General features: G+C 36.6%; 1 protein-coding gene across 1 annotated transcript in view; it reads left to right on the forward strand.

Annotated features, from left to right (window-relative positions):
• USH2A (usherin) overlaps nucleotides 1-27,002 on the forward strand; it is a 722,977-nt gene that overhangs the window by 492,516 nt on the left and 203,459 nt on the right. Inside the window, exons 40-42 of the mRNA XM_036931704.2 lie at nucleotides 4,060-4,688; nucleotides 17,753-18,087; nucleotides 18,965-19,087. Of these exons, the coding sequence (XP_036787599.2) occupies nucleotides 4,060-4,688; nucleotides 17,753-18,087; nucleotides 18,965-19,087 (1,087 nt within the window). The remainder of the gene's footprint in view (nucleotides 1-4,059; nucleotides 4,689-17,752; nucleotides 18,088-18,964; nucleotides 19,088-27,002) is intronic.

A 27,002-nucleotide genomic window follows, 5' to 3' on the forward strand; every position in this document is an offset into this window, starting at 1 on the left:
ATTTCCCTTGATCTCTTGAGTTGTTTGGGGGCACATGAGGCACACTGTGCTTCCAATTTGGAACCTTTAGTTCTTTTAGGATTTTTTTTTTGCATTCATAAATTCTCACATCAACACATTTAATTTTCTGTCCCAAACTTTCAAGGAAGAATCTATAACCATTCATTCACTGTACAGTATGCCCCAGTTCTAGATGGCAAAGCTTTCTTCCTAGACTATTCTGTATTTATCTCAGGAGAAATGGAGAAAAATAGTTCCCCAATATTGGTTCTCCAACCTGTAGACTGTCACATAGTATCCTTTAAATTTCAATGCTCTTCTAGTCTTCAGATGTTCCTTTAAATAAATAATGATGCCCTATTACACAACCCATTTCCTATTCTACCAGCTGTCAAGAAACTGAGCATTCATTTTGTGCAAAACTGTAGTTCCCATTCTTAATATTTGTTTTGGAATACAATTATTGCACCCTCTTCATCACCACAAGATTAGAATTTCTTTATTTCATTGAAGTGTTTGATTATGAGCTGTCAAAAATCCTTTGGGGAAGTAGTTGGGATATAAATAATAAATTGATAAAAGAATTCATGATTAGAGAGAAGGCAGAATCCATCACTTTACTGTGTTAACATACCAGTAGTGAATATCAAAAGGCTACGTTAACAATTAGTATATATCACTCTTAATAATTACATATCCATATATTTGCCACTTTGATTTTTGATTCATTGGCAAAATTGGGGCATATCTATTCGTGGAGTTAATATTACTGAAAAGAGCTTTTAGACTGACTGAGTTTTTAATTAGAATGGTAAAAAGTAGCTTCAGGGAAATAAAGGGGCCCTGGCACGAAAACTGAGCACTCGTGGGTATCCGTAATAGCAAACAAGCGAAGAGATCTATGACCACCACTGAAAGTTACATACACACTGAAGGTGTGAGTCATTCAAACTGCTTTTCATACGCATACACACGTGCATGCGTGTGTGCAGGTGCCCTTCCCAAAACACACACCCGAGCATAAAAATAAATAAGCAGACCCCTCCATTAGTGATTTTATTGCTCTGTTTTAGGCAGGGGCTGAACTTTTGAAGCTGATGAGCAAAATAGTTTCCCATAAAAGATAATTTCATTTGCCAAAGCGCAACTACTTTCCGTTATTAATGCTGTAATGAAATGGCCTGAAATATGAATCAGTGATCTGAACAGAAAGGATGCTCCTGTTCCCAGCTCCAGGAGGGAGTTCTCTAAACAATTACACCCGCGGAGAGGGCTGTACAGTTGTATTTTCATCACTGGCCAGTTGAGCTGTGTGGTTGTCATACTTCCCAGTCTCCCCTCCAGTGACAGCCGCATTGACAACATGTTATACTCCACATTGATTTTACAGTTAAGGAGCTGATTGTGATATATAGGGATTTTAAGAATTCAGCTGAGAGGCTGACTTTTGCCTTTTATCATTCCATTAAAATTTTATAACCATCTTTTTCATGTCATTTCATCCATGAATTCTTACTTTAGAAAGTGATAGCTACTGCTACGAGCGTAACTTTTCTCATGTTCGGAGCTTTTTATTGTATTAGCAAACTACCCCAATTATAGTTATTACTCATGTTTTACATAATTGTGGTGACCCTTTCAACCATGCAGTAGCCTGCCAGTTGATTTGTATATAGAATTAGATGATTCGGCCTATCATTTTAAAGCACTAAATTGAAAGCGTGCCAGGATTCAGGTGTTAACACTTCCCTAGCCAAAGGAGCTAATTAAGCTGCTTGCAGCTCCCTCTCCTGAATCACACAAGTTTAAGGACCCTTCCAGCTACAAGAGCAGGGAGCCGACTCAGCTAGAGCAGGAAGCTAATAAAATGTATGCTGGCTTTTAAGGGGCAAGAAAAAATCATGAAGTTGAAATTGAACATCTCTTCTTTCCCAAGATAAGAGATCTTTAAGGGAAGCCTGTGTTCTGTGGGGACTTGAAGTGCAAGTTCATCTCATTATCATGGATGTTTCACCCATAATACCATCGATATCTTATTCGGGAGAAATAAAAGGCTTATCCCCATCATCACAGAGAACAAACTGCATCATTGTTGTTCCTTTACGCTGAAGAAGCTTGCAGTGCCCATGTGAGATTGTGCAAGACCCTGGTGAAAACCCTAACAGAAAATATTCTGGTTTTTAAACATAATAGTATTCCTTTTTTAGAGGGGGAGGGGGAGATAGGTGAGACATGAAAGGCTTGAATCTCCACCATTGATTTTATGGACCCCAATCTCAGAGGTTTCAGTTTTCCAAAACAACAGTGATATCTTACAAGACTCACATTTGCTTTTCTTCGACAAATAGCCGAATCTGGATGACATGTATAAACAAGACAGGATCTGTATCCCTAGTTTGATATAATAATTGCTACTGCTACTGTGTACCAGAGAGCAAAAGTAAGAAGTGTCACAGCGGTGTTCAGAAAGCTTCAAAAGGAAAGCTAACAACAGACTAAAACGGAAAATATAATCCATATCAAAATCACTGTACTTTCAGGGTATTTCTCTTCAAATAGGGTGCATTACCAGATTGTCAGAAATGTCTTGATTTCAGGGTTAGCTCACTGTAACATCTTTCCTCTCAAAAAGTAATTATGATTCTACCATCAGCCCAGTTGGTGACAAGCACATGGATCATGTTGTGTGGCAGGGTGCTCGTATAGCTGGCTGTTACAGCAGTCACTGGCTTTGCCAAGCACTGGTTGCACTTAACAGTTCAAACCTTGGGTGTAACACTGAATCACATACACACACTCACATAATCAATGCTGTTTTAAACAATTACTAAATCCAAGTATATCTTTTTTAAAAAAAATTTTCAATAAAATCTAATGTTCACAGAAAAATCTCATAAATGTCAAAATTGCTGTGGGCGGAAAAAGGGGATATAGTATTTTCTTGATCTGTTGTAGCAATTTATAGATTTCAGGCCGTGGTTTATAAGAATGCTAAATGTTCTGGAATTACAGCTGTTACTGATCAGTGATTGAGCCAGATTTGTGTTATCGCACCATGTTCTTGCTTGTACCTAGAGAGCAGTAAAGCCTCCATATAATAAAAAGCACCTGCATTTTAAATGAAATTTCAATTGAAAAACTTAACAGCCCTTCAAATTGCAGAATTTAACGCAGCCCAGTAAAGCTTAAATAACACTTTACCTCTGCAGGCTGGGGGGTTTGCATTCAAGGTGACTTGATTGTGTCGCATGGTGAAATTATTTACAATTAAGGAATTTCTCTGGAGGGCTGCAGAATATTTGCTGTTCCACAACACCTATGCAGGCATATGGTGGGCCTTTTTCAGTATTCATGGAGCCTCCTGAACCTTTATGATAATTGAATCAGTTAGAGTGCTGAGTGGGGCAAGCATAAAACCTGTTAACCTAAAGGTCAGATCTGTGCATTGTTTATTTATCAGTAGGTGAAAGAGCTAAATCGGCAGCTTCTGTCACAGTCACAGTAAAAAATCACCTATAATATTAACAGGGAGTAGATAAATTGCAAAACATGGATTAGAATGATAAACAGAACTAGGTGTTATATGGAATATATAATGAGAGATGCTGAAGGATTTTACTGGGCTGTAAAATGTGCAGGTTTGTTATGATAGTGTTATTGATTATAATTAGCTACTGGGGCTCTAGAAACTAGAGCAGAAACTAGACCTTTGCTTGCAATTGTGCTCTTGTTTGTTTCTCTTTTAATATCTTTATTTCAGGAAATGCCTCATGATATTTTTAATCATTAGCTTTAATAAAAGAAATGATTTTGATAAAGCTATCTTGGAAAGGAAAATGACAATTCGGTTCGATAATATTTAACAAGTACATTTTGCACATTTATGAGCAAGGCAGTCATGGTCCTTGTCTTTATGATACTTATTTATTTACTTATTGGCTTTTACTAAGTGTCCAATTTCATACCCTTGTGGAAGAGTTATCGCTCACTTAGCTTCATTTTGAGGAGATGTGGGAAGTTTCTAAAAAATGTCCTTCTTGTATTTATTCTACTTCATAGAACCTGGACCTGTGGACCCTCCGATTCTTCTGGACATGAAGTCAAGAACGATGCTGGTCACCTGGCAGCATCCTTTAAGGAGCAATGGGGTCATTACCCATTACAACATTTACCAACATGGCCATCTCTCCCTGAAAACTTCTGGAAACGTCACTAACTGCACTGTGAACCATTTACAACCCTATACGGACTATAAGTTTCAGGTAGAGGCCTGTACTTCAAAAGGGTGTTCCCTCTCACCAGAGTCCCAGACTGTGTGGACGCTCCCAGATGCACCAGAAGGCATCCCAAGTCCAGAGTTGTTCTCAGATACCCCAACATCTGTGATTATATCTTGGCAACCTCCCACTCACCCCAACGGCTTGGTGGAGAACTTCACAATTGAGAGAAGAGCCCAAGGGAAGAAAGAAGTGACTACCCTGGTGGCTCTCCCGAGAAGTCATTCCATGCGGTTTATTGACGAGACTTCTGCTCTCAGCCCGTGGACAAAGTATGAATATCGGGTACTGGTGAGCATTGTTAATGGAGGTACAAACAGCAGTGCTTGGGGACAAGTGACCACAAGACCATCACGACCTGTGGGGGTACAGCCACCTGTGGTGCATGTGCTAGGACCCCGTGAAGCCAAGGTAAGGATCTGAGGGTTCTCTCTCCTTTGCAGATGGAGGCATTTAGCCTGGATTGACTTGACTCTGTGTTGAACAGAGCCATCTGCTGACAAAAGGCACACATTCACTGTGTCGGCATTCACTGGAGGAACTGGGTTTTGGCCTTTGGCCCAAACTATCTCGAATTCAGTGTCAGTTTTTGATTTCTCCCTGTATCAGCTTAATTATATTGTTGCGATGCTTCCATTTGCCTCACACACCTGAAATACTTTGAATGCCACAATGGGATGCTTAGCTTAACCACCACGTCAGATTTAAATAGATCAGAAAATGAGGAGAGATGGGAAAATATGGAGGGATGGATTCGCATACTAACAAAAGTTCCAATTACCAATATTCTGATTTTTTTTTTAATGATCACAGTGTCAAAATGATGGGGGAAGAATTAAAAATAGCATATGACTGGGCTATCTAGAAAGGGTTCAATTATTCACCTCATTCTACTGGGAATGAACTCTAGAGGACAAGATAACTACCATTGTTTTGGCTTGCATACAAACTTCATTCAGGGGAAATTAGTGTAACCAAACAGAAGGGAGTTTTGTAGCTTAGAAGCCTCTTTTGTGTAAATACACACATGCTTCCATGGATTCAGTCTTGTACTACTGCCAAGAGCATTGGTACAGTAGCTTGCTCACTAGAGCACGAAACAAAGGACATTTGCATAACAGCAAAGTTCATCTGTCGAAATTATTACTTGGATCTATGTTGTGTGTTTTCTTTCCCACCCCCACCCACCAAAGCAAATACGAGGTGATGCTAAATAGTGCAGATTGTTGAAGAAATTTAACTTAACCTGCAAACTAAAGCTATTTTTAAAAAGTCTTCATTAGTTTCAATATGAGATTGACCAAAGCAATACACCACTTTGATAAAAATATCAAAACTGTATAGATTTCTGTTGATAAAACACTCAAAGGAAATTAATCTGAAGGACCTGATGTAAAATGTTTATTGTATGAACTGCTCTTCATTCTAAGCAAAAACAAACAAAAGGAAAACCCCAAACAAACCTAGATTCATTCATCATTCCAGAAATGGCTTTTCATTTTAATTCTGAGGGAATTTTGTAGGTCTTCAGTAGCACTACCAATCAATATGATGTGACATAAACACAGTCCCTTCACAAAAGCAAAGCTATATAATGGATATTTTTCTGGATACTTTCTAACAAAAATTTTGTAATGAGGTAGATCTGAAGAAGAGCAGATATTTCAGAAGAATAATGGCTCAATGCATAATTCTACTTGATTCTTGATTTGGCATGTATAAAGGATGATCAAAATTATCCATACAAGTTGCTGGGCATTTTTTTCCCCCTCTTTTAATATTGTAACCTCATCCAGGAATAAAACAATAGATGTGGCTTGTCAGCTTGCTAGAGTAAAGTTTAGATTAGGTTGGCCCAGGAGGTGAATTTCCCAGGCACTCTCCAGGTCAGGAATCTAAGTTTCTAAGAAGGTGCTAAAAGATATGGGCACTTTTTTTAAATTCACACTCTTATTTTATTTATAACTGGAAAACTTTATTTATAACTAGTCAACTTTTTAAAAAAATTCCCACTTATTTTATTTTAACTAGAAAATAAAAAGTTATCAATGAGCATAAACAGGAATATTCAACTGAATCTATTGTTGGATGATATGTATTTAATATTAAAACAATATACTGGCGCTTCAACATTATTAGCTCACATTATGTTCAAAAGATCTTAACACTGCCAAAGTGCATGAGCTAGTGATGTAACTTATCTGGTAAATGGAGGCATGTGATAGCAATACATGGTTATTCCTTATAAAATATAAGATTTAAAAGTTAAAATTGCAAATAGATAAAATAAAATATTTATGAGGAAAAACAGAAAGATAGTCATTAATGCATTGGTTTAGAAAGGTATTCAGTTTTTACCACAGTCATTCCATAGGATGAAGGAAATTGTCAATAACAACAATAACTTCCATCCTGCTAACATTTACTGCACATCAGTACCTCTTTACGAGTACCTCTTTTTTTTTTCAGTTTCTGTTTTTAAAGTTTATCGAAAAAAATTTCTAAACATATGAGCAAGTAGGGTGGTATATCCCCCATGAAATCATCAACCAGCTTTAATAGTTATCAACCGCTTGTTTCATCTGTAACCCCATCACCCATTTTCCCATTCTACTGAGGTAAATATTTCATCTGTAAGTATTTCAGCATCTGTCTTTTAAAGATAAAGAGTCTATAAAATATTCTAATTGACTCATAAATGTAAATTTTAAAAATACTTGCTTGAAACAGGATCCAAGTAAGGATCCATACATTGTGATTGATACATCCCTTAAGCCTTTTTTACCCTAAAGATTCCCCACTATCTTCTATTTTTCCTTGTAATATATTTGTTGAAGAGATTGGATTATTGTCCCATAGAGTTTCCCATAGTCTGAATTTAGGTTCATGCCTTTTTTAAAAAAAGACAACTTCACAGGTGGGTGGTGTGTTCTTTCATTAGGATCAGGAGGCACTAATGTCAGATTGTCTCTTATGATGTGAACAGCCATTGCTAGATGCCTGTGTAGATTCTTTAATTTTCAGGGATTTAAAACGACGATGTTCTAGTTCTAGCATTCTTTTATTAGCTGAAATACTTCAGTACAGAAACATTTCTTATCAACTGTTGGTTCATATATGAAAGGCAGAGTAAGTACTTGGTTTTTTAATTTTTTTTTAAAGTTTGTATTTTGGTTTATTATTTTTTTTGAAGAACAATATGTTTACTAGTCTCTCCCCTATCCCAAGTCCCCCCAACAAACCCCATTACAGTCACTGTCCATCAGCATAGTAAGATGTTATAGAATCACGACTTGTCTTCTCTGTGTTGCAAAGCCCTCCCCTTTCCCCCACCCCCCACATTATACATGCTAATCATAATACCCCCTTTCTTCTTCCCTGCCCTTATCCCTCCCTACCCTCCCATTCTCCCCAGTCTCTTTCCCTTTGGCAAATGTTAGTCCATTCTTGGGTTCTGTGATTCTGCTGCTGTTTTGTTCCTTCAGTTTTTCTTTTGTTCTTATACTCCACAGATGAGTGAAATCATTTGGTATTTGTCTTTCTCCGCTTGGTTTATTTCACTGAGCATAATACCCTCTAGCTCCATCCATGTTGTTGCAAATGGTAGGATTTGTTTTCTTCTTATGGCTGAATAATATTCCATTGTGTATATGTACCGCATCTTCTTTATCCATTCATCTACTGATGGACACTTAGGTTGCTTCCATTTCTTGGCTATTGTAAATAGTGCTGCAATAAACATAGGGGTGCATCTGTCTTTTTCAAACTGGAGTGCTGCATTCTTAGGGTAAATTTCTAGGAGTGGAATTCCTGGGTCAAATGGCAAGTCTATTTTGAGCATTTTGAGGAACCTCCATATTGCTTTCCACAATGGTTGAACTAATTTACATTCTCACCAGCAGTGTAGGAGGGTTCCCCTTTCCCCACAACTTCGCCAACATTTGTTGTTGTTTGTCTTTTGGATGGTAGCCCTCCTTACTGGTGTGAGGTGATAGCTTATTGTGGTTTTAATTTGCATTTCTCTGATAAGTAGCGATGTGGAGCATCTTTTCATGTGTCTGTTGGCCATTTGAATTTCTTCTTTGGAGAACTGTTCAGCTCCTCTGCCCATTTTTTAATTGGATTATTTGCTTTTTGTTTGTTGAGGTGCATGAGTTCTTTATATATTTTGGATGTCAAGCCTTTATCAGATCTGTCATTTATGAATCTGTTCTCCCATACTGTAGGGTACCTTTTTGTTCTATTGATGGTGTCCTTTGCTGTACAGAAGCTTTTCAGCTTGATATAGTCCCACTTGTTCATTTTTGCTGTTGTTTTCCTTGCCTGTGGAGATATATTCATGAAAAGGTCACTCATGTTTATGTCCAAGAGATTTTTGCCTATGGTTTTTTTCTAAGAGTTTTATGGTTTCATGACTTACATTCAGGTCTTTGATCCATTTTGAATTTACTTTTGTGTATGGGGTTAGACAGTGATCCAGTTTCATTCTCTTACATGTAGCTGTCCAGTTTTGCCAGCACCATCTGTTGAAGAGATTGTCATTTCCCCATTGTATGTCCATGGCTCCTTTATTGAATATTAATTGACCATATATGTTTGGGGTAATGTCTGGAGTCTCTAATCTGTTCCACTGGTCTGTGGCTCTGTTCTTGTGCCAGTACCAAATTGTCTTGATTACTGTGGCTCTGTAGTAGAGCTTGAAGTTGGGGAGCAAGATCCCCCCACTTTATTCTTCCTTCTCAGGATTGCATTGGCTATTCGGGGTCTTTGACAGTTCCATATGAATTTTTGAACTATTTGTTCCAGTTCATTGACGAATGCTGTTGGTAATTTGATAGGGATTGCATCGAATCTGTATATTGCTTTGGGCAGGATGGCCACTTTGACGATATTAATTCTTCCTAGCCAGGAGCATTGTATGAGTTTCCATTTGTTAGTGACCTCTTTAATTTCTCTTAAGAGTGTCTTGTAGTTTTCAGGGTATAGGTCTTTCACTTCCTTGGTTAGGTTTATTCCTAGGTATTTTATTCTTTTTGATGCAATTGTGAATGGAATTGTTTTCCTGATTTCTCTTTCTATTGGCTCATTGTTAGTGTATAGGAAAGCCACAGATTTCTGTGTGTTAATTTTGTATCTTGCAACTTTACTGTATTCTGATATCAGTTATAGTAGTTTTGGAGTGGAGCCTTTAGGGTTTTTTATGTACAGTATCATGTCATCTGCAAATAGTGACAGTTTAACTTCTTCTTTACCAATCTGGATTCCTTTTATTTCTTTGTTTTGTCTAATTGCCTTAGCTAGGACCTCCAGTACTATGTTAAATAACAGTGGGGAGCGTGGGCATCCCTGTCTTGTTCCCCATCTCAGTGGAAAAGCTTTCAGCTTCTCGCTGTTCAGTATGATGTTGGCTTCGGGTTTATCATATATGGCCTTTATTATGTTGAGGTACTTGCCCTCTATACCCATTTTGCTGAGAGTTTTTATCATGAATGGATGTTGAATTTTGAGGAATGCTTTTTCAGCATCTATGGAGATGATCATGTGGTTTTTGTCTTTCTTTTTGTTTATGTGGTGGACGATGTTGATGGATTTTGAAATGTTGTACCATCCTTGCATCCCTAGGATGAATCCCACTTGGTCATGGTGTATGATCCTTTTGATATATTTTTGAATTTGTTTTGCTAATATTTTATTGAGTATTTTTGCATCTATGTTCATCAGGGATATTGGTCTGTAATTTTCTTTTTTGGTGGGGTCTTTGCCTGGTTTTGGTATTAGGGTGATGTTGGCTTCATAGAATGAGTTTGGGAGTATTCCCTCCTCTTCTATTTTTTGGAAAACTGTAAGCAGAATGGGTATTATATCTTCTCTGTGTGTCTGATAAAATTCCGAGGTAAATCCATCTGTCCCGGGTGTTTTTTTTTGGGTAGTTTTTTGATTACCACTTCAATTTCTTTGCTGGTCATTGGTTTGTTTAGATTTTCTGTTTCTTTTTGGGTCAGTCTTGGAAGGTTGTATTTTTCTGGGAAGTTGTCCATTTCTTCTAGGTTTTCCAGCTTTTTAGCCTGTAGGTTTTCATAGTAGTCTCTAATAATTCTTTGTATTTCTGTTGGGTCCTTCATGATGTTTCCTTTCTCATTTCTGATTCTGTTGATGTGTGTTGATTCTCTTTTTCTCTTAATAAGTCTGACTAGAGGCTTATCTATTTTGTTTATTTTCTCAAAGAGCCAGCTTTTGGTTTCATTGATTTTTGCTACTGTTTTATTCTTCTCAATTTTGTTTATTTCTTCTCTGATCTTTATTATTTCCCTCCTTCTGCTGACCTTAGGCCTCATTTGTTCTTCTTTTTCCAATTTTGATAACTGTGACATTAGACTATTCATTTGGGTTTGTTATTCCTTCTTTAAATATGCCTGGATTGCTATATACTTTCCTCTTAAGACTGCTTTTGCTGCGTCCCACAGAAGTTGGGGCTTTGTGTTGTTGTTGTCATTTATTTCCATATATTGCTGAATCTCCATTTTAATTTGGTCATTGATCCATTGACTATTTAGAAGCCTGTTGTTAAGCCTCCATGTGTTTGTGAGCCTTTTTGCTTTCTTGGTATAATTTATTTCTAGTTTTATACCTTTGTGGTCTGAAAAGTGGGTTGGTAGGATTTCAATCTTTTAGAATTTACTGAGACCCTTTTTGTGGCCTAGTATGTGCTCTATTCTGGAGAATGTTCCATATGCACTTGAGAAGAATGTGTATCCTGTTGCTTTTGGGCGTAGAGTTCTATAGATGTCTATTAGGTCCATCTGTTCTAGTGTGTTGTTCAGTGCCTCTGTGTCCTTACTTATTTTCTGTCTGGTGGATCTGTCCTTTGGAGTGAATTGTGTGTTGAAGTCTCCTAAAATGAATGCATTGCAGTCTATTTCCTCCTTTATTTCTGTTAGTGTTTGTTTCACATATGCTGGTGCTCCTGTGTTGGATGCATATATATTTATAATGGTTGTTTCCTCTTGTTGGACTGAGCCCTTTATCATTATGTAATGTCCTTTTTTATCTCTTGTTACTTTCTTTGTTTTGAAGTCTATTTTGTCTGATACTAGTACCTGCTTTTTTCTCCCTATTGTTTGCATGAAATATCTTTTTCCATCCCTTGACTTTTAGTCTGTGCATATCTTTGGATTTGAGGTGAGTCTCTTGAAAGCAGCATATAGATGCATCTTGTTTTTTTATCCATTCAGTGAGTCTATGTCTTTTGATTGGTGCATTCAGTCCATTTACATTTATTGTGATTATCGATAGGTATGTACTTATTGCCATTTCAGGCTTTAGATTCATGGTTACCAAAGGTTCCAGATTACTTTCCTTACTAAGAGTCTTACTTAACTCACTTAGTATGCTGTTACAAACACAATCTAAAGGTTCTTTTCTATTTCTCCTCCTTCATTCTTTATATATTAGGTATCAAATTCTGTACTTCTTGTCTATCCCTTGATTGACTTTGGGGATAGTCAATTTAATTTTGCATTTGCCTCGCAATCAGCTGCTCCACCCTCCCTACCGAGGTTTTACTACCTCTGGTGACAGCTATCCACCCCTAGGAACACTTCCATCTATAGCAGTCCCTCCAAAATAGGCTGCAGAGATGGTTTGTGGGAGGTAAACTCTCTCAGCTTTTGCTTATCTGGAAATTGTTTAATCCCTCCTTCAAATTTAAATGATAATCTTGCCAGATAAAGTAATCTTGGTTCCAGGCCCTCCTGCTTCATGGCATTAAATACATCATGCCACTCCCTTCTGGCCTGTAAGGTTTCTGCTGAGAAGCCTGATGTTAGCCTGATGGGCTTTCCTTTGTAAGTGATCTTATTTCTGCCTCACTGCTTTTAACAGTCTGTCCTTATCCTTGATCTTTCCCATTTTAATTACTATGTGTCTTGGTGTTGTCTTCCTTGGGCCCCTCGTGTTGGGGGATCTGTGGATCTCCATGGCCTAAGAGACTGTCTCCTTCCCCAGATTGGGGAAGTTTTCAGCAACTACCTCCTCAAAGACACTTTCTATCCCTTTCTCTCTCTCTTCTTCTTCTTCTGGTATCCCTATAATGCGAATATTGCTCCCCTTGGATTGGTCACACAGTTCTCTCAATATTCTTTCATTCTTAGAGATCCTTTTTTCTCTCTGTGCCTCAGCTTCTTTGTATTCCTCTTCTCTAGTTTCTATTTCATTTATTATCTCTTCCACTGTATCCAACCTGCTTTTAATACCCTCCATCGTGTTCTTTAATGATTGGATCTCTGACCTGAATTCATTCCTGAGTTCTTGGATGTCTTTCCATACCTCCATTAGAATGTTGATGACTTTTATTTTGATCTCCCTTTCAGGAAGCGTCACGAGGTCCGTATCATTTAAATCTTTCTCAGGAGTTGTGTTAACAATTTTACTCTGGACAAGGTTCCTTTGGCGTTTCATGTTTGTATATGGCGCCCTCTAGTGTCCAGAAGCTCTATTCTGGAGCTGCTCAGCCCCTGAAGCAATGTCGGGGGTCACAGGGGAGCAGTACTGGGGGTAGGAAAGAGCTGTTCCCCGCCTCCCGGCTCCTGTGCTTGTCTCCACTGCCTGAGCCAGTGGGCCGGGCACACAGGTATAAGTTTTTGTCCCAGAGCAGCTGGATATGGATCCATGCTTTCCACAAGCAGCCGGAATCCCAATATCCCCAGGAACTCTGCCTGTATTCACTTTCCAACCCGTTAGTCATGCGAGTCTCATGAAAGCACCATGAGATGTAGTTTTGTGCTCCCAGCGCAGATCTCCGGAGCCAGGTATTCAGCAGTCCCAGGCCTTCCACTCCCTCCCTGCTCCGTTTCTCTTCCTCCTGCCGGTGAGCTGGGGTGGGGGAGGGGCTCGGGTCCCGCGGAGCCACAGCTCCGGTACGTTACCCCGTTCGCTGAGGTCTGCTCTTTTCTCCAGGTGTGTGCAGTCTGAGACGTATTCCTCTTTCCTGTTGCTCTCTCAGGATTAGTTGCACCAATTAAATTTTCTAATTGTATCCAGTTTTAGGAGGAAGCCTCTGTCTCTCCTCTCACGCCGCCATCTTTAATCACGAGTACCTCTTTAAAGCCCCGAGGATATAAAGAGACCAAAACAAAAATCCCTATCCTCACAGAGCTTCCATTTTGGACAGATCTACACAAATACATAATATGCTCAGAAGTGACAAGGAGATGGGAGAAAAAAATAAATCAGGTTAAGAGGAATACGAAACACCAGCTGGTAGGATGGGGGATAATGAAGGAATTTCCCTGATTCTCCCACTTTGCACCATGCATTGTTACTGTCCATGCCACCTGAAAGAAGTCACTATCGGACAGAGAAACCAAGAGAAGCTGCTTTGTCCAACTGGAAAATAATCCAAACTAACGTATCAGTAAGTGTAAAAGGATGTGATGTGACTTGGCAGAGATCTGTGCATTAAGAAGTGAAAATTGGGGAGTACAGCTGCATATCAGAATCATAGTCTTAACATCTTATTTGATTATAAGGAAAATAAATAATATAAAATGCCAGACAGGTTGTATCATCTGAAATTTGAAAGCCATGCATTTTTATTTGGCATGTAATCACTTAATGAAAATTCATTTCATTTTATAACATTGGTAAAAATGCTCTACCAAAACCTGAACAAATATATCAGTAACACTATAGACTGATTTCATCTATGAATATAGATCCAAAACTTCTAAATAAAATATTAGCAAATTGAATTAAGGACTATATTAAATGAATGGTATATACTAGGTTAAATTTGGTTTGATTCCAAATATTTAAGGATAGTTCAACATCAGGAACTCTATCAACATTCTTCTTAAGTTAACTAATTAAAGGAGGAAGCCCATATGTATTTTATCAATAGTTGGAGAAAAAGGACTTGTAAGATTCAGCAGTCATTTCTAAAAAACATTCAAGAAAAACCCGTGAGGATAAAGTCAGCTTGCAAGATTGCTGCACTGAAATCTTGAGTATAATTGAGCACGAACAAAAAACAAAATGTAGAAATGACCAAGTTGTATAACTGATACAGCACTCCCCTCCCCAAATTATTTTATGGTGGTAATATAAGCCTCTGAACTCTGATGGTCCGTCCACATCCCTGCCTTCTCACAGCCAAAGCAGAATCAAAGTGGGCGGGCCAGCAGTTCTCAGCTCCCCACCTGGAGGGTCCCCACTTGGCTCAGCCCGCTGAAACCACCAGCCTTGGTGTCTGTGCCACAAGAAACAACCGTGTCATCCAGATTGTGTCCGTATATAAGTTTTACTATGTGCTCTTAACTTTGCTCATTACAGTTTTGATAATAAGACAAATAAAAGGAGTTGAGTCTGAATCATCATTCTCACCTGATTTTGAAGATGGACTGGTCTTTGACGTCTGCTTAAATAAAACCATAACAATTTTTTAAATTTTATGGAAGGAAATAAAATCATAATTCTTGAGATCATAGTGAATTCCAGGAACCCCTCTCATTTAATCCTTACTACAAGCCTTTCGGATAGATGCTATTGTTATCCCCACTTCACAGGCAGGAAAACAATTGACAGATTAAGTGGCCTACCTAAGATTACATAAGGGGTAAAAGTTGGGATTGACACTCAAGCAGTATAGTTCCCAGAGCCGATGCTGTTCTCAGCTTCTTTACACCGCAACAAATGGAGAACGTGCTGTCTTCCTCGATGGAAGGACTTATTTCCATTACAAATCAATCCTTCCAAAGTTCACACAAACACCTAATGTCATTCAAATCAGAATGCCAATGTTTTTGTTTTGTTTTCAGACTGGATGAATGGATTTTAAATTATAAAAAAAAGATTTTAAATTATTAAAATATTCTAGAAAATTGTGAAAGAAAAGAGTAGTGAGCTAACACCTTCCTTAGTAGTTACACTTACTCTAAAGCTACTAAGTCCTAACAGTATGTAAAGTATTGTCATAAAAATATTCAAATGGTCATTGGAACAGACTAGAGAGTTTAGATACAGATACAGTTACATGGGAACTTGACTCACTGTAGAAATAGCATTTTATTTCATTGGGAAAGGATAGTTTGCTTTAAAAATGATACTGGTCTGATAAATAATCCATGTATAAGAAAAATTAGATCTATCATTAATTCATAACTAAAATTCCAATAAATTCAATTGTAATGTTAAAAAATAGAATGCTTAGAAGAAAATTAAGAATTTTATATAATTTAAAGTTTAGGAATCTTTCTAAGGAAAAAAAAAAACTCAACAGCCTTAGAAGATAATTATATTTAGCTAGAAAATAATTTGTTTTTTGCAAGACGTAAGGTCCCTCAAAAAAAAATTAAACTCTGAAAGATAGATTGGGAAAATACATCTGTAACATGTAGTATAGAAAAAAAATTATTTCCTTTTAATAAAGAAAGATCTTCTAATAACTTATGATAAAAAAGACAACTCAATATAAAGTATAAAACATAGATAAATAATTCAAACAAGAGGATAAACAAATAGTCAATAATATTTTTAAATATACGTCACAAAAAGTCAAGGGAAGGCAAATTAATTAAAGAACAAAAAAATAGTGACAAAACCTAAAAAGAACAGTAATATCCAGAGTTTGTAGGGACACAGAACATGGACACTTTCTCTCATTGTTTGTGATAGAATTACCTCAACCTTTTTGTAAAATAATCCGTCAGTAATGATTAAAATTAAACGTACACTGACCTTTTGGCATAGCAATTCTTGTTAATCTATCCAATAACAAATAAATACAATGGTATACATGCAGGCATTTTCAAATATTATTTTTATCAGTAAGGAATATTTAAAATTATCAGTGGGATAATAACTGAATAATTTGTTTTCATCCATAAAAGGAATATTATGCAACAACAAAAATAGGAAGACAGATGTGTCCATGATCTATTGTTAAGTCTAAAAATATAAAAAGCAAAAATGTGGCAGAATAATGGGTATAGAATGAAAAAAATATGAAAGTGAAAGCTTATATATATGTATGAATATATTTGCTTTGTTGTATAAGCACTCCAGAAAGTATGGTAGAATACATTCCAGGCTCTCACTTTTTCACTGTGAGAGTGTCAATGGAGAGGGATGGGAAGAGGTAGATGGGAAGGACCATAATTAAATTTTCCTTATGTATCTTTGTCCTCTTTCTCTGATTATGAAGTGCAAACCTAATATCTGAAACCAAAAATTACTAATAACAATTTTAAAAGGAAAGGACATTTTGAATGAGACCTTTCACTTCAACGAATATTTATTGCACACCCTAGTCTGTATGAGAAGCTTTGCAAGAGGGTAAGTTATTAAGAGGAATTGCTGTATGGATTCAGTATCACCATACTCTCAGGTCTTGTGGTGCATTCACATCTCATATCGATTAAGTAGTCTTAGATTATACAATCTTATATGTAGACACAAGGGCAAGAGTGGTCTCTTCATGTTAGACATAAAGGAAACTGAGGCGCAGAGATGTTAAGTATTTCGCCCAAAGTCTCACAGCTTTGGTTGAATAGCCTGGGTCGATTATTGAGGACATTTCTTCTCTGCCCATTCTCAAACCATTACATCAATCTTCATAAATACTCATTCATAAAATCCTTAAATATAGTTTGATGGAGTTAGAAAAGGAAGTTATGGTGTTTGTGTGCATTACTTTTCTCAGGCCTAAAACCGATCAACCTGAATTCAGAAATTTTTGCTTAACATAGGCGTCTTTGGAGGTGCCTTGATTCTTTAGGGCAAGCCACTCTGGGGATCTGAAAGAGTTGGTTGAAGTCTGTATTTCCTTAACAACTAACCAGCTACTTACCTCTCCTATTTTCTGAAACTTATAGTAGCTAACCAGAAAAGCTGAAATCTAAGCAATTAAGAACCACTCAATTAAAAAAAATACATATGGTAGGCAAGGCATCTCTGAAATAAACATTTTATTTCTAGCAAGAAACTATTCTACGTAAAAGATTTCAATGTAAAATTATTGTTTTAGAGAACACGTCTCTTATTCAGGAGAGCACACACTAACAATGCAAAGCAAGACGTTCTGATGTTTCATTTGATTGAGTTGTAAATATGGAAACTATCAAATCCGCTGCTGCTCCATTGATGCACGCAGATGTGTGAATTTCCTCCGTGTTTGTGCTCTGTGTCCTTCAGAGCACCCACGGCGGATGAACCACTAAGGTGTGTATTAGTCTGACGGTCCTAGAAAATATCGAGACTAAAAGCCAACCCCAGGAAACAGCATTACATTTAGTTCCTGGTGTCCCGTTAATTGATCCCAAACCCTTCATTACTGTCGCACGCGAAAGGCTAAGTTGAAAGTAGGCATTTAGAGAGTGTCTTAACTGAAAACTAGATAGAGCAAAATTCTAGGCCTTGTGAACGTCAGTGGCTCTGTTCCTGTGTTGTCACACTGATGCTAAGTTTATCTTTTATTTCAGGTTACTTGGAAACCTCCCCTCATCCAGAATGGAGACCTGCTTAGCTATGAGATCCGCATGCCGGACCCTCACATCATGATAACCAATGTTTCTTCCTCAGCGTTAAATCAAGAAATCACTAATCTGATTCCTTTCACAAATTATTCTGTCACCATTGTGGCTTGCTCAGGGGGTAACGGATATCTCGGGGGATGCACAGAGAGTTTACCTACCAATGTTACCACCCACCCTACCCTACCTCAGGATGTTAGCCCGTTGTCGGTGATTTCAGTAAGTGAATCATATGTTGGGATTTCTTGGCAGCCACCATCCAGGCCAAATGGACACAATTTGAGGTAAGATAAAGTGACTGCTTTTGGGTTTTGCTTAGGTCTTACCTCTCCAGTAAGGAAGGAAGGAGGCTTCTACTCACATATGAATACAGAACTAATTTCCTTTTGGGTAGTCCCCACTCATGGCTATCATACAATTTCAGGTTGTGCATCTTGATTTATATGGAACCATAAAACTCCATCAAGCAGAAATATAATTTTATAAAGAACTAAAAACCCTTGAAACAACAATCACTATTCTCTAATGATTCTTGATATAACCTTTATCTTCATTTTCAAAATATATTTTTATTGGATGTTGTGCAAACTTGATGCATGTTCTAAATACATTTGCACAAATATACCTCAAAATTCCAAAGCTAACACAATAATTCTTTGGCATGTTATTATTAATCTGGAAATTTGTAAAGAATATAGTCAGGGATATAGAGAAGATAAAAGAAAGGAGTTGCAATTCTGAAATGGCTTTATAACCTAAACTTGACACTTCCCAAAGACTACGGAGTTGAAAATATTTTCATTGCTTAGAAAGTATTGATGGCTGAAGTCTTAGGAAATCACTAACTCTGTAAGTATTTTGTATTTCTACTTTGTTTAAAACTATCGAAGTTTTGACAAATTTGACAGAAGAAATCAAAAATGTTATTCTCACTGATAATAGCAAAATGTGAATGTGGCTGATTATTTTTAAATAATTCACTACAGGAAACCGGAGCCAGAAAAATATAATTATTTGGAAAAAAAAATCATAACTGTAAATTAAGATGTTTTCTTTATGTTTGCATGTGTACATGACATAATCGTACCATGAAACAACCTGAATTTTGGTAATAACATTAGTTAAGATAATCCTGATGTTTCTGCTTGTCTTTTGCTTTAGATATGAGCTTCTGAGACGTAAAATCCAGCAACCACTTGAATCAAATCCCCCAGAAGATTTAAATCTGTGGTACAATATTTATTCAGGAACTCAGTGGTTTTATGAAGATAAGGGTCTTAGCAGGTGAGATTACAAAAACTATAAAAACAAATGCTGGCATTTAGTTGTGGGCATGTTGAATAGTTCAAAGTATCTAAGTTGTCTTCATTGTGTGAGCATGTTATCAGTTATGCCGTAAAACATGTTTGGTTATTATCGTTGGCATTGATCACTCAACTGCAACAGTCAGCATGTTTAATGTTTGCCATCATAACTGTATGCTTAAAATAAGCCTTTTGAAGTCAAATTTGTAGAGGTTTGAGTCTTAACTTACTGCCTTTGTTACAGCACTAGCAAGACATGAAAACTTAACAGAACTTTGGAAATATTGCATATATATAAACAGGGGAAATTACTGAGCACTTGTAAAATGCTCTTTCTGGGAAATAATTATTATAAATTATTGAGTTTGTCCAAAAAAATAATTGAGTTAGTGGACAGGTTTGGGACTTGAAAGAATCCAGTCTAGGTTAAAAGAAATCAAGAAACAAGCAAAGACGCAATGTGAGAAAGGAGTACTGCGTGTTCCACCCTGTGGTAGAGAATGAGGTTGGTGACCGTAGGCGAGTCACTTAACTTCTCTGGGCTTCACGGTTGTTGTCTCAACAACAAGGAGGTTGGATAGGATTAAATGACTTCTAAACATTGATGAGTCTAAGCAATGTGATCAAATTTCAAAACAACAAATATTATTTAATAAAAATATAAACAAGGTATTTCAAATATATTTTTCAGTAACTTTTCCATTATTTTCTTAGACTCACCACTGATTAGCTCTGCTCTGACCTCTGGTTACAAGTCGGGCCTTGCTTCCCAGCTCTTCCTCACCAAGGCCACTGTGTTCCAGTCACATCCACACTACGCTGGGTACCTCCAACTTGTGACACTCACTCACTCAGCTTCTCCCCATCGCTGCCGTTTCCCCTGGTCTGACTGCGTCATCCTTCAAGGTTTGGCCTAGAAGTTTCCTGGTGGGCTTCCCTGCCCACTCTTCTCCTTGTCTGAATCAGCTGCCCCTTTAATGCATTTCCATAGCACACCCACCCCCTCACATGATCACTATCACCACTGTAACGGACTACCTGCCTTCTTCTCTGGACACCCGGTCACACTGTCAGACCCATCATGAGGGAGAGTTTTGTCTTCACAACTTCTGTAGCCTCAATTCCTAGCAATAGTGCCTGCCTTTTGCAGTGGGCGCACAAATAGTTGTTCAGTGAAAGAATATGTTAATTCACTCAAGGGTTGGTTATTTAATTTCTCTGTGCCTTAGGAATAGTAATTGTAGTGTTATTATCTTTGGAGAATGGGTAAAACTAAGGAATGTTCCCTCATCCATCTTAAAGGGTTGTGTTCATAAAACATTATAGATACTGTAAGATTCTTGGAAGGAGGCAACACAGAGTGAAGCAAAAGTGAATCATATGAAGTCGCCATTTTTGTAAGTCAGCCTAAATTATTATGGTCATTAGACTGTTCTCTGTTTTTTTATTTTTGGATTTTTGATTCATCATTTATTCAAACCAACATCATTACATAATTATCACTTCAGTGGAGGGAATTCATTCATTCAGCAATTTCTTTTAGCTTACTATATGCTAAGAGGCATAGTGATAAGGAAAACAGGTAGATACAGCATAACCCTTGCCCTCAGGGAGCTCACGATCTAGTGGAGGAAAACACCCCCCCACACACAGTTACATGCACAGGAATTGCTATCATCACAGTTAACTACAGCATCACTAACATTGACATTGAAGAAGTAGCTATGAATTGTGAACTCTAATGCCTTAAATATAGCAATTTCCAATACATAGAACTTGACACTCTAACTTTACTGAATCTGATCTTTAGCCATGAGATGTTTGGCAGAAAAACAGAGTAAGTCTCAGAAAGTTAATGTCGTTTCTTCAGAGAAGAAATGAAAACTTATTAAAGAATTAGGACCAAGGCCAGATGTTTATTATTGAATTTTTGATGATGCCTCTAGGGATTTTTAATGAGAGGTCTAAATCTAAGGTTTAAGGAAAGAAATAAAGTCAAATCCCCTCAAATTAAATTGAAACATAAGGTAACATAAACATACTGATGACAGCTGCTTCTAGAAGTCAAGGGTACCTATCACAAAATGTGCTGAGGTGATATTTTCACTAGCCTTGTAATGCTGAATGTCAGGGGATTTCTCTTTCTGCTAGGACTAGCAAAAAAAGTGTATGTATTCAAATAATTGCTATGACCCATGTAACTAACTTGTGATTTTTTTAAAAAAAGATATACTTTTCTTTTTAATATTCAAAATAAATGGTGTGAGTCTTCACATTGTGAGAATGTTTTTTTTAGCCCTCTACCCTTTGTAAATACAGAAGAAGCTAGGGCCCCCTTCAGCCCAAGTCTGAGAGAAAATGAAATTAGTCTACTGGTGGGTGCTATGTGCTGTGACAGGTTTCCTGTTAAAAAGAAGTGATTTTGTTCTGTAGATGCTATCATTACACACCTTGACTGTTAGCTGCCAGCACTCACCTCCCCTGCCCATCGGCTAGTATTCTCTCCAACTGCAGAGGGAATAATTGGGGATCTAAGCTCAGCCCACTGCACACCTGTATTGAAGCTCCTAGTGACCTTACCCTTTGACTTATATTTGTCTTGTTGATATATACGTTTGGTTGGCTGGTTGTTTACATATGTGTGTAGTGGTAGTTTAATTTTAATACCCTTGAGAGGAATATGTCATTTCCTGTTCTCCCCAGACCCCACCACTCCTTATCATCTTCCTCTTAGCTTTCATCTACTTAAATAAAAGGAATGTTGAAGGGCTTCTTCCCATTTAACCTGAAATCACCATAGCTGCATCTATATCAGCTATTGAAATGGCACTTCTCTTGATGTGAAAGGTAAAATAAACTTAGGCTTCCCTGGGCATTTATTTATGAATATGTTTGTGAGAGTAAATATAAATTGAAGTCAATTTCCTTGGTCAAGTGGTCTACTTTGGTCAACTATCTAAGATACAGAAAACACAAATTTAACCTAGAACGTTATTATTTTCTGAAATTCAAAGCATTGTAGTAGTTATTTTTTCCTTTATTATCTCCACATACAAAGTAAAATATCAAGCTAATTATCCAGACAATTTAGTTTAAACAAAAAGACTTTTTTCTTATGATTGCCTTAGTTAGGGGGTGATTTTGTTGGAGTCACACAGCTAGTTCCTCTTTATCGAATTTTGCTCTGTCTGTGTAGACACAAACTAGGGTAATCGTAGGTTTTTATTACTTGTCAGTTTCTAACTTTTCTTCCTTAATAATTCTGTGCTAAGTGCCCAAGTGATGGTTGTTGGGGGAACCATAACTTTGGGTTTCCTGACATTTCATCACTTGAAAAATGTGGTGAACATGTGTTAATCTACTGCTGCTGAGGTGAGCCAGGTGAGATTTAACAAGAGGGCAGCGAGCTCCTTCATTTTAAGCATCAATCCACACTTACAATTGTCAGCACCTCACGGTGCTTTGGTGATCAGAGAAGACTACTAAGAACACAGCGATGGCATGTCCTCCTTTTTGTTCTAGATTTGAGGAAAAAAGGACGAATTATAAGAAATAATAGGGATTTTTCTCTATTTCAAGGAAAATACTGACTTTTGATTATAATAATTTAGCTGCCATTAAGTTCTTAGGGAGGTATGCTTTAATTCCTGTTCCTTTCAATTATTCACAAATTCCTGAAAGTATATCTTTTGCAGTGTCAGTTTGGAAAAAGACTTCCATGTGATGTCTCAAGAATCCACTGACTATATTATATTTAAAGGAACATATACATAATTAATAAATATTCATCTCATTTTCAGTGACTGGTTGGACTTGTTTTAAAATTAAATGCTTCAGCTAAATATGCTATAAAATCTAAGTTTGAATCTAACTAACATAGATTCTATATTTTTTAAACCTAAAATGAAATGTTTCAAGACCTAAAAGAGGACATAGTTTCTGGATGATAATATTTAAACTAATATAACTTTCTCTCCACTCCTTTATAATGACATTCAATTGCAGATGACATTTCCTACTTTGCTAATATGGCAAGACTGGGTCAGCTCTATGGCACATCTTCTTGTAGTATAAATATGTTTAAGTTGTAGATATTAATTTAAAAGTTAACTCTGTACATACAGAGGTTGAATAGGAGGATGGCCTTTCTCCCATGACCAACAATATGAGGTGGATCCCATCTTTTACTTTCTTTCTTAATATAAAAATGTGAATAACGACTGAGTCTAGGAATGAAAGCCAACTTCCTTCAACAATAGTGCACCATTTCATAACAATGCACTTAATACAAAATGAACAGAAGTATCTATTTCACATTTAAATTAGTAGAGTTACAGAGCTTTTCTCTACTGGGATTTTTTTTTTTCATTGCTCTAAATTTACATCCGGTTCTCCTTTTCTGTCTCAGAATGTGAAACCTATCTCATGAAAAATGAGTATGTAAATGTGGAAGGATGCATTTTATCATAGATTTTTTTTTTTACTAATGCTTTCTTCAAAAAAAACCAAAAACCTAGTTTCTTCGCATTTTTTTTCCTAATGCTGATGACGTTGAACTAACAGGGAAATGATAGCAAAATTATTTTAGGTGTAACATTCTGAGAGTGTTAAGCATAGGTAGCTTCCAGAATACAACAGAATTTTACATAATTCTGTAAAAAGCTGCAAATTGTACTCATAATACAAAGGCATCATATTTTATAAAAACTTTCAAGGGTGGGAAACATTACACTTCAATTTCAAAAGCAACAATCATCAGCATTTTTAGTGGTGTAACAGCAAACAAGTGGTATCAAGAACAGGTAGGTACCATCAATGGAAAATTGAAACAGCTGCAGCTTTGAGCAGTAGAAACAGTGTTGCGTATTTATTTGTTTGCTCTTTATTCATTCCCACAAAGGATTGGAAGGTGTAAGGAACACTGTGCTGTAACAGGCTTCTCAAATCCTTGCTTATGTACTGTTGTACTCAAGCGTATGTTGGGTTGTGGCAGATATGAAGACGAGTTAGTGGGAGAAGCACATGAATAGCCTTCATTTTTCAGAAGCATGATTTATATCGGTGACAATATTGACACGTGAATTCTTTTAGGACATCAGTACAGTTGACACATTTTTAATTCTGATGAAAATATCCTGCGGCAGTCTGTGGCTCCGCTGAGGAATTGTACCGGCTCCACAGTCACATCAGACTCTTTCAAGATACAAGTCTTCCCGTTTCACTCTGGAATGATGTTTCCCACTGGACATATGTCTTCACTAGACAAAATAACACTTGTCATCAATAACTAGCCAAACTGCCTCCTCTGTGAAGACTTCCTGATTAGATAAGATTAAATTATGTGCTCTATCTGATGTACTTTAAAAGGAAAAGTTTTAATATTTTACAGGTTCTCATTTAAAAACATAATTCTGCAAAAATGCATATCCTCCAGTAGAACAAATATAACATCCATTATGTTATCATCTAGAATGTTCTTTGTGTTCAATAAGTATTTTTGAATGAATGAATAAATTAATGAATGGAGTTATGGTGTATCAAACAGAGAGAGCAATATAATTTGTGAAAAAAATCTAAATTTCCAAAGGGATCATTTTTCTGTTGAACAGGTAGATTTTTGTGTCACTAAACTACCAAGTTATATGTGACCTAGAAGTTATGAAACTGAATGCTTTAGTAATGATGAAATATCCATTCCTTTACTTATAAAATTATCTACTGAGTGAACAGATTAAAAACTCCATCACCTAAACAGAACCTAGTTTTCTAATTCACTTGAATAATAACAACTGAACCTTGAATATTATTCCATGAATAAGATTTTAACATATATTATCTTTTACAAGGAAAAATAATCATAGTCATGTCTGTAATACAACAGGTGGTCCATTATCTGTGTGTTGGTAAAGGGAGGAGTTTGAGGATAAAATCTCAAACATGTTAATCATTGAGAGACTAACTATCTTAGTAGCCCAGTATTCCTGAATTGACCTTCAATTGGTTTCACTGGCTACAGTATAGACTCAGTATAAATGAACATTCACTTTGCATATTTCAAAAATTGTTTCCTACAGGGTTGGAAATGGTACATATTTCAAGACATACTTAGGGAATACAATTAGTATTTAGGCATGAGATTGATTGATTGATATACATGAGTTTTACATGACTATATAATGTGGATTGATCTAACATTTTTCTCTTAAAAAGCATCCTTTCAGTATTAATTAAATGGAATGTCCCATTTGATATCTATAATTAACATATAAATCCATGTAAAAAACAATATGCCTAGAGTGAATGAAAAAAGTACTTTAAACACACTAATACACTCTTTTCTGATATGAGGTGCTAAAATATAAACCAACACATATAGGCATAGGCATATATACCTACTAACATAAAGATTAGGTTTCAGATGAACAAAAAAGTGTTAAGTATTCCATTTAAGGGAATTCAAGATCTTATTTCCTTTAAAATTTAACTTAACCATGAAAATTAAAGAAAATGCAAAAAAGAAATGCATACCATCAAGGTAAATGCCTACAGATTTCTTAATTAAATAAAATAATGAATAGTGGAAAGAATTTGATATTGGAAATGAGGAAACTAGAGAAGCGCACTTTGTCATCATAACTAGCTGTTAACAATTTTAGACAAAATCACTTCACTTTACAGGGTCTCAGTTTTCTTATCTGTAAAATGCAGAAGATAACTCTAAAGCCATGTCTCATTCCAAAACTTGAATATTATTTTGAAAGCAGGCATTCCAGCTACATATATCTATATTTCTTCTACACAGGCATAAATCATATAGTTCACCATACCTGAATTATGATAAAATAGCTTAAAGTATCATCATAAGAACTAACACCCTACAGAATTTAATTACAGTTCACCATTTTACTGCCACCTAATGTTAATTCCATTTGTAGAAAAGAACCACAAAATAGTATCACTGTAGAGCCATCAAGATTGCTAAATGTATAACAGCATAGACATGTAGAAAAACATTAAATATTGTAGGAGATGAAATTAGACATCCAGACACTAGCTAAATTTCTTTTAAGTCATTTTATGAAGTAAAGCAGAATTAAAAGTATTTTACCTAGAGAAAGAGCTAATGAAAGCAAGGTTGCTGCTTCAATTCCCATGTGAGCCATTATCTGTTTCATTCCACTGTCACAGACTTGTTACCCGTAACCCTGACTCACCATCCTTCAAATCCATCCTAGGAGTCACAAAGGAAATTTGGTGAGACTGGATGTATAAGCAAAAATTCATCCCCCTGCTAGAACAATAACTCAAAGGTCAAGCCCAGTGATACTTCATCCACTCGTGGACAAATAAGATTATCATTACAATCGTTATTATCACACTGATCATCACCATCATTATTTTTTGGCAGTGTAATATCACGGTTAAAACAGCTGGCTCTGGAATCAGCATCTTCCAGGCTTGAGTCTGCACTCTCCCATTTACTAGCTTGATGACTGGGACAAGCTATTTAACTTTTTGAGCCTTATTTTCCTCATTTTCAAAATAGGAATTATAGTAGCACCTTAGAGGGTAATTGTGAAAACAAATGAGCTAATAAACATAAAAAATTCCTGGCACATATTAAGTATTCAGTAAACACTATTATTACCTTTCAGTTGTCTTGGTCATGTAGACTATTAGACTGAAAAAGCAGACATTATTTGTTTACTAGGGCTGCTGTAAACAAACTTCCCTTTCTTGTATAAAGACTTCGATTCATTGGATTTAGGACTCTCCCAAATCCATCATGACCTCATCTAATATGATGATGTCTGCAAAGGCCCAATTTTCAGATAAGGCCACATTCACAGCTTCCAGGGGTTAGGACTTAAACCCATCTGTTTGAGGGACACAAT

Source organism: Manis pentadactyla, chromosome 19, assembly GCF_030020395.1.
Source record: "Manis pentadactyla isolate mManPen7 chromosome 19, mManPen7.hap1, whole genome shotgun sequence".
NCBI classification, from domain to species: Eukaryota; Metazoa; Chordata; class Mammalia; order Pholidota; family Manidae; genus Manis; species Manis pentadactyla.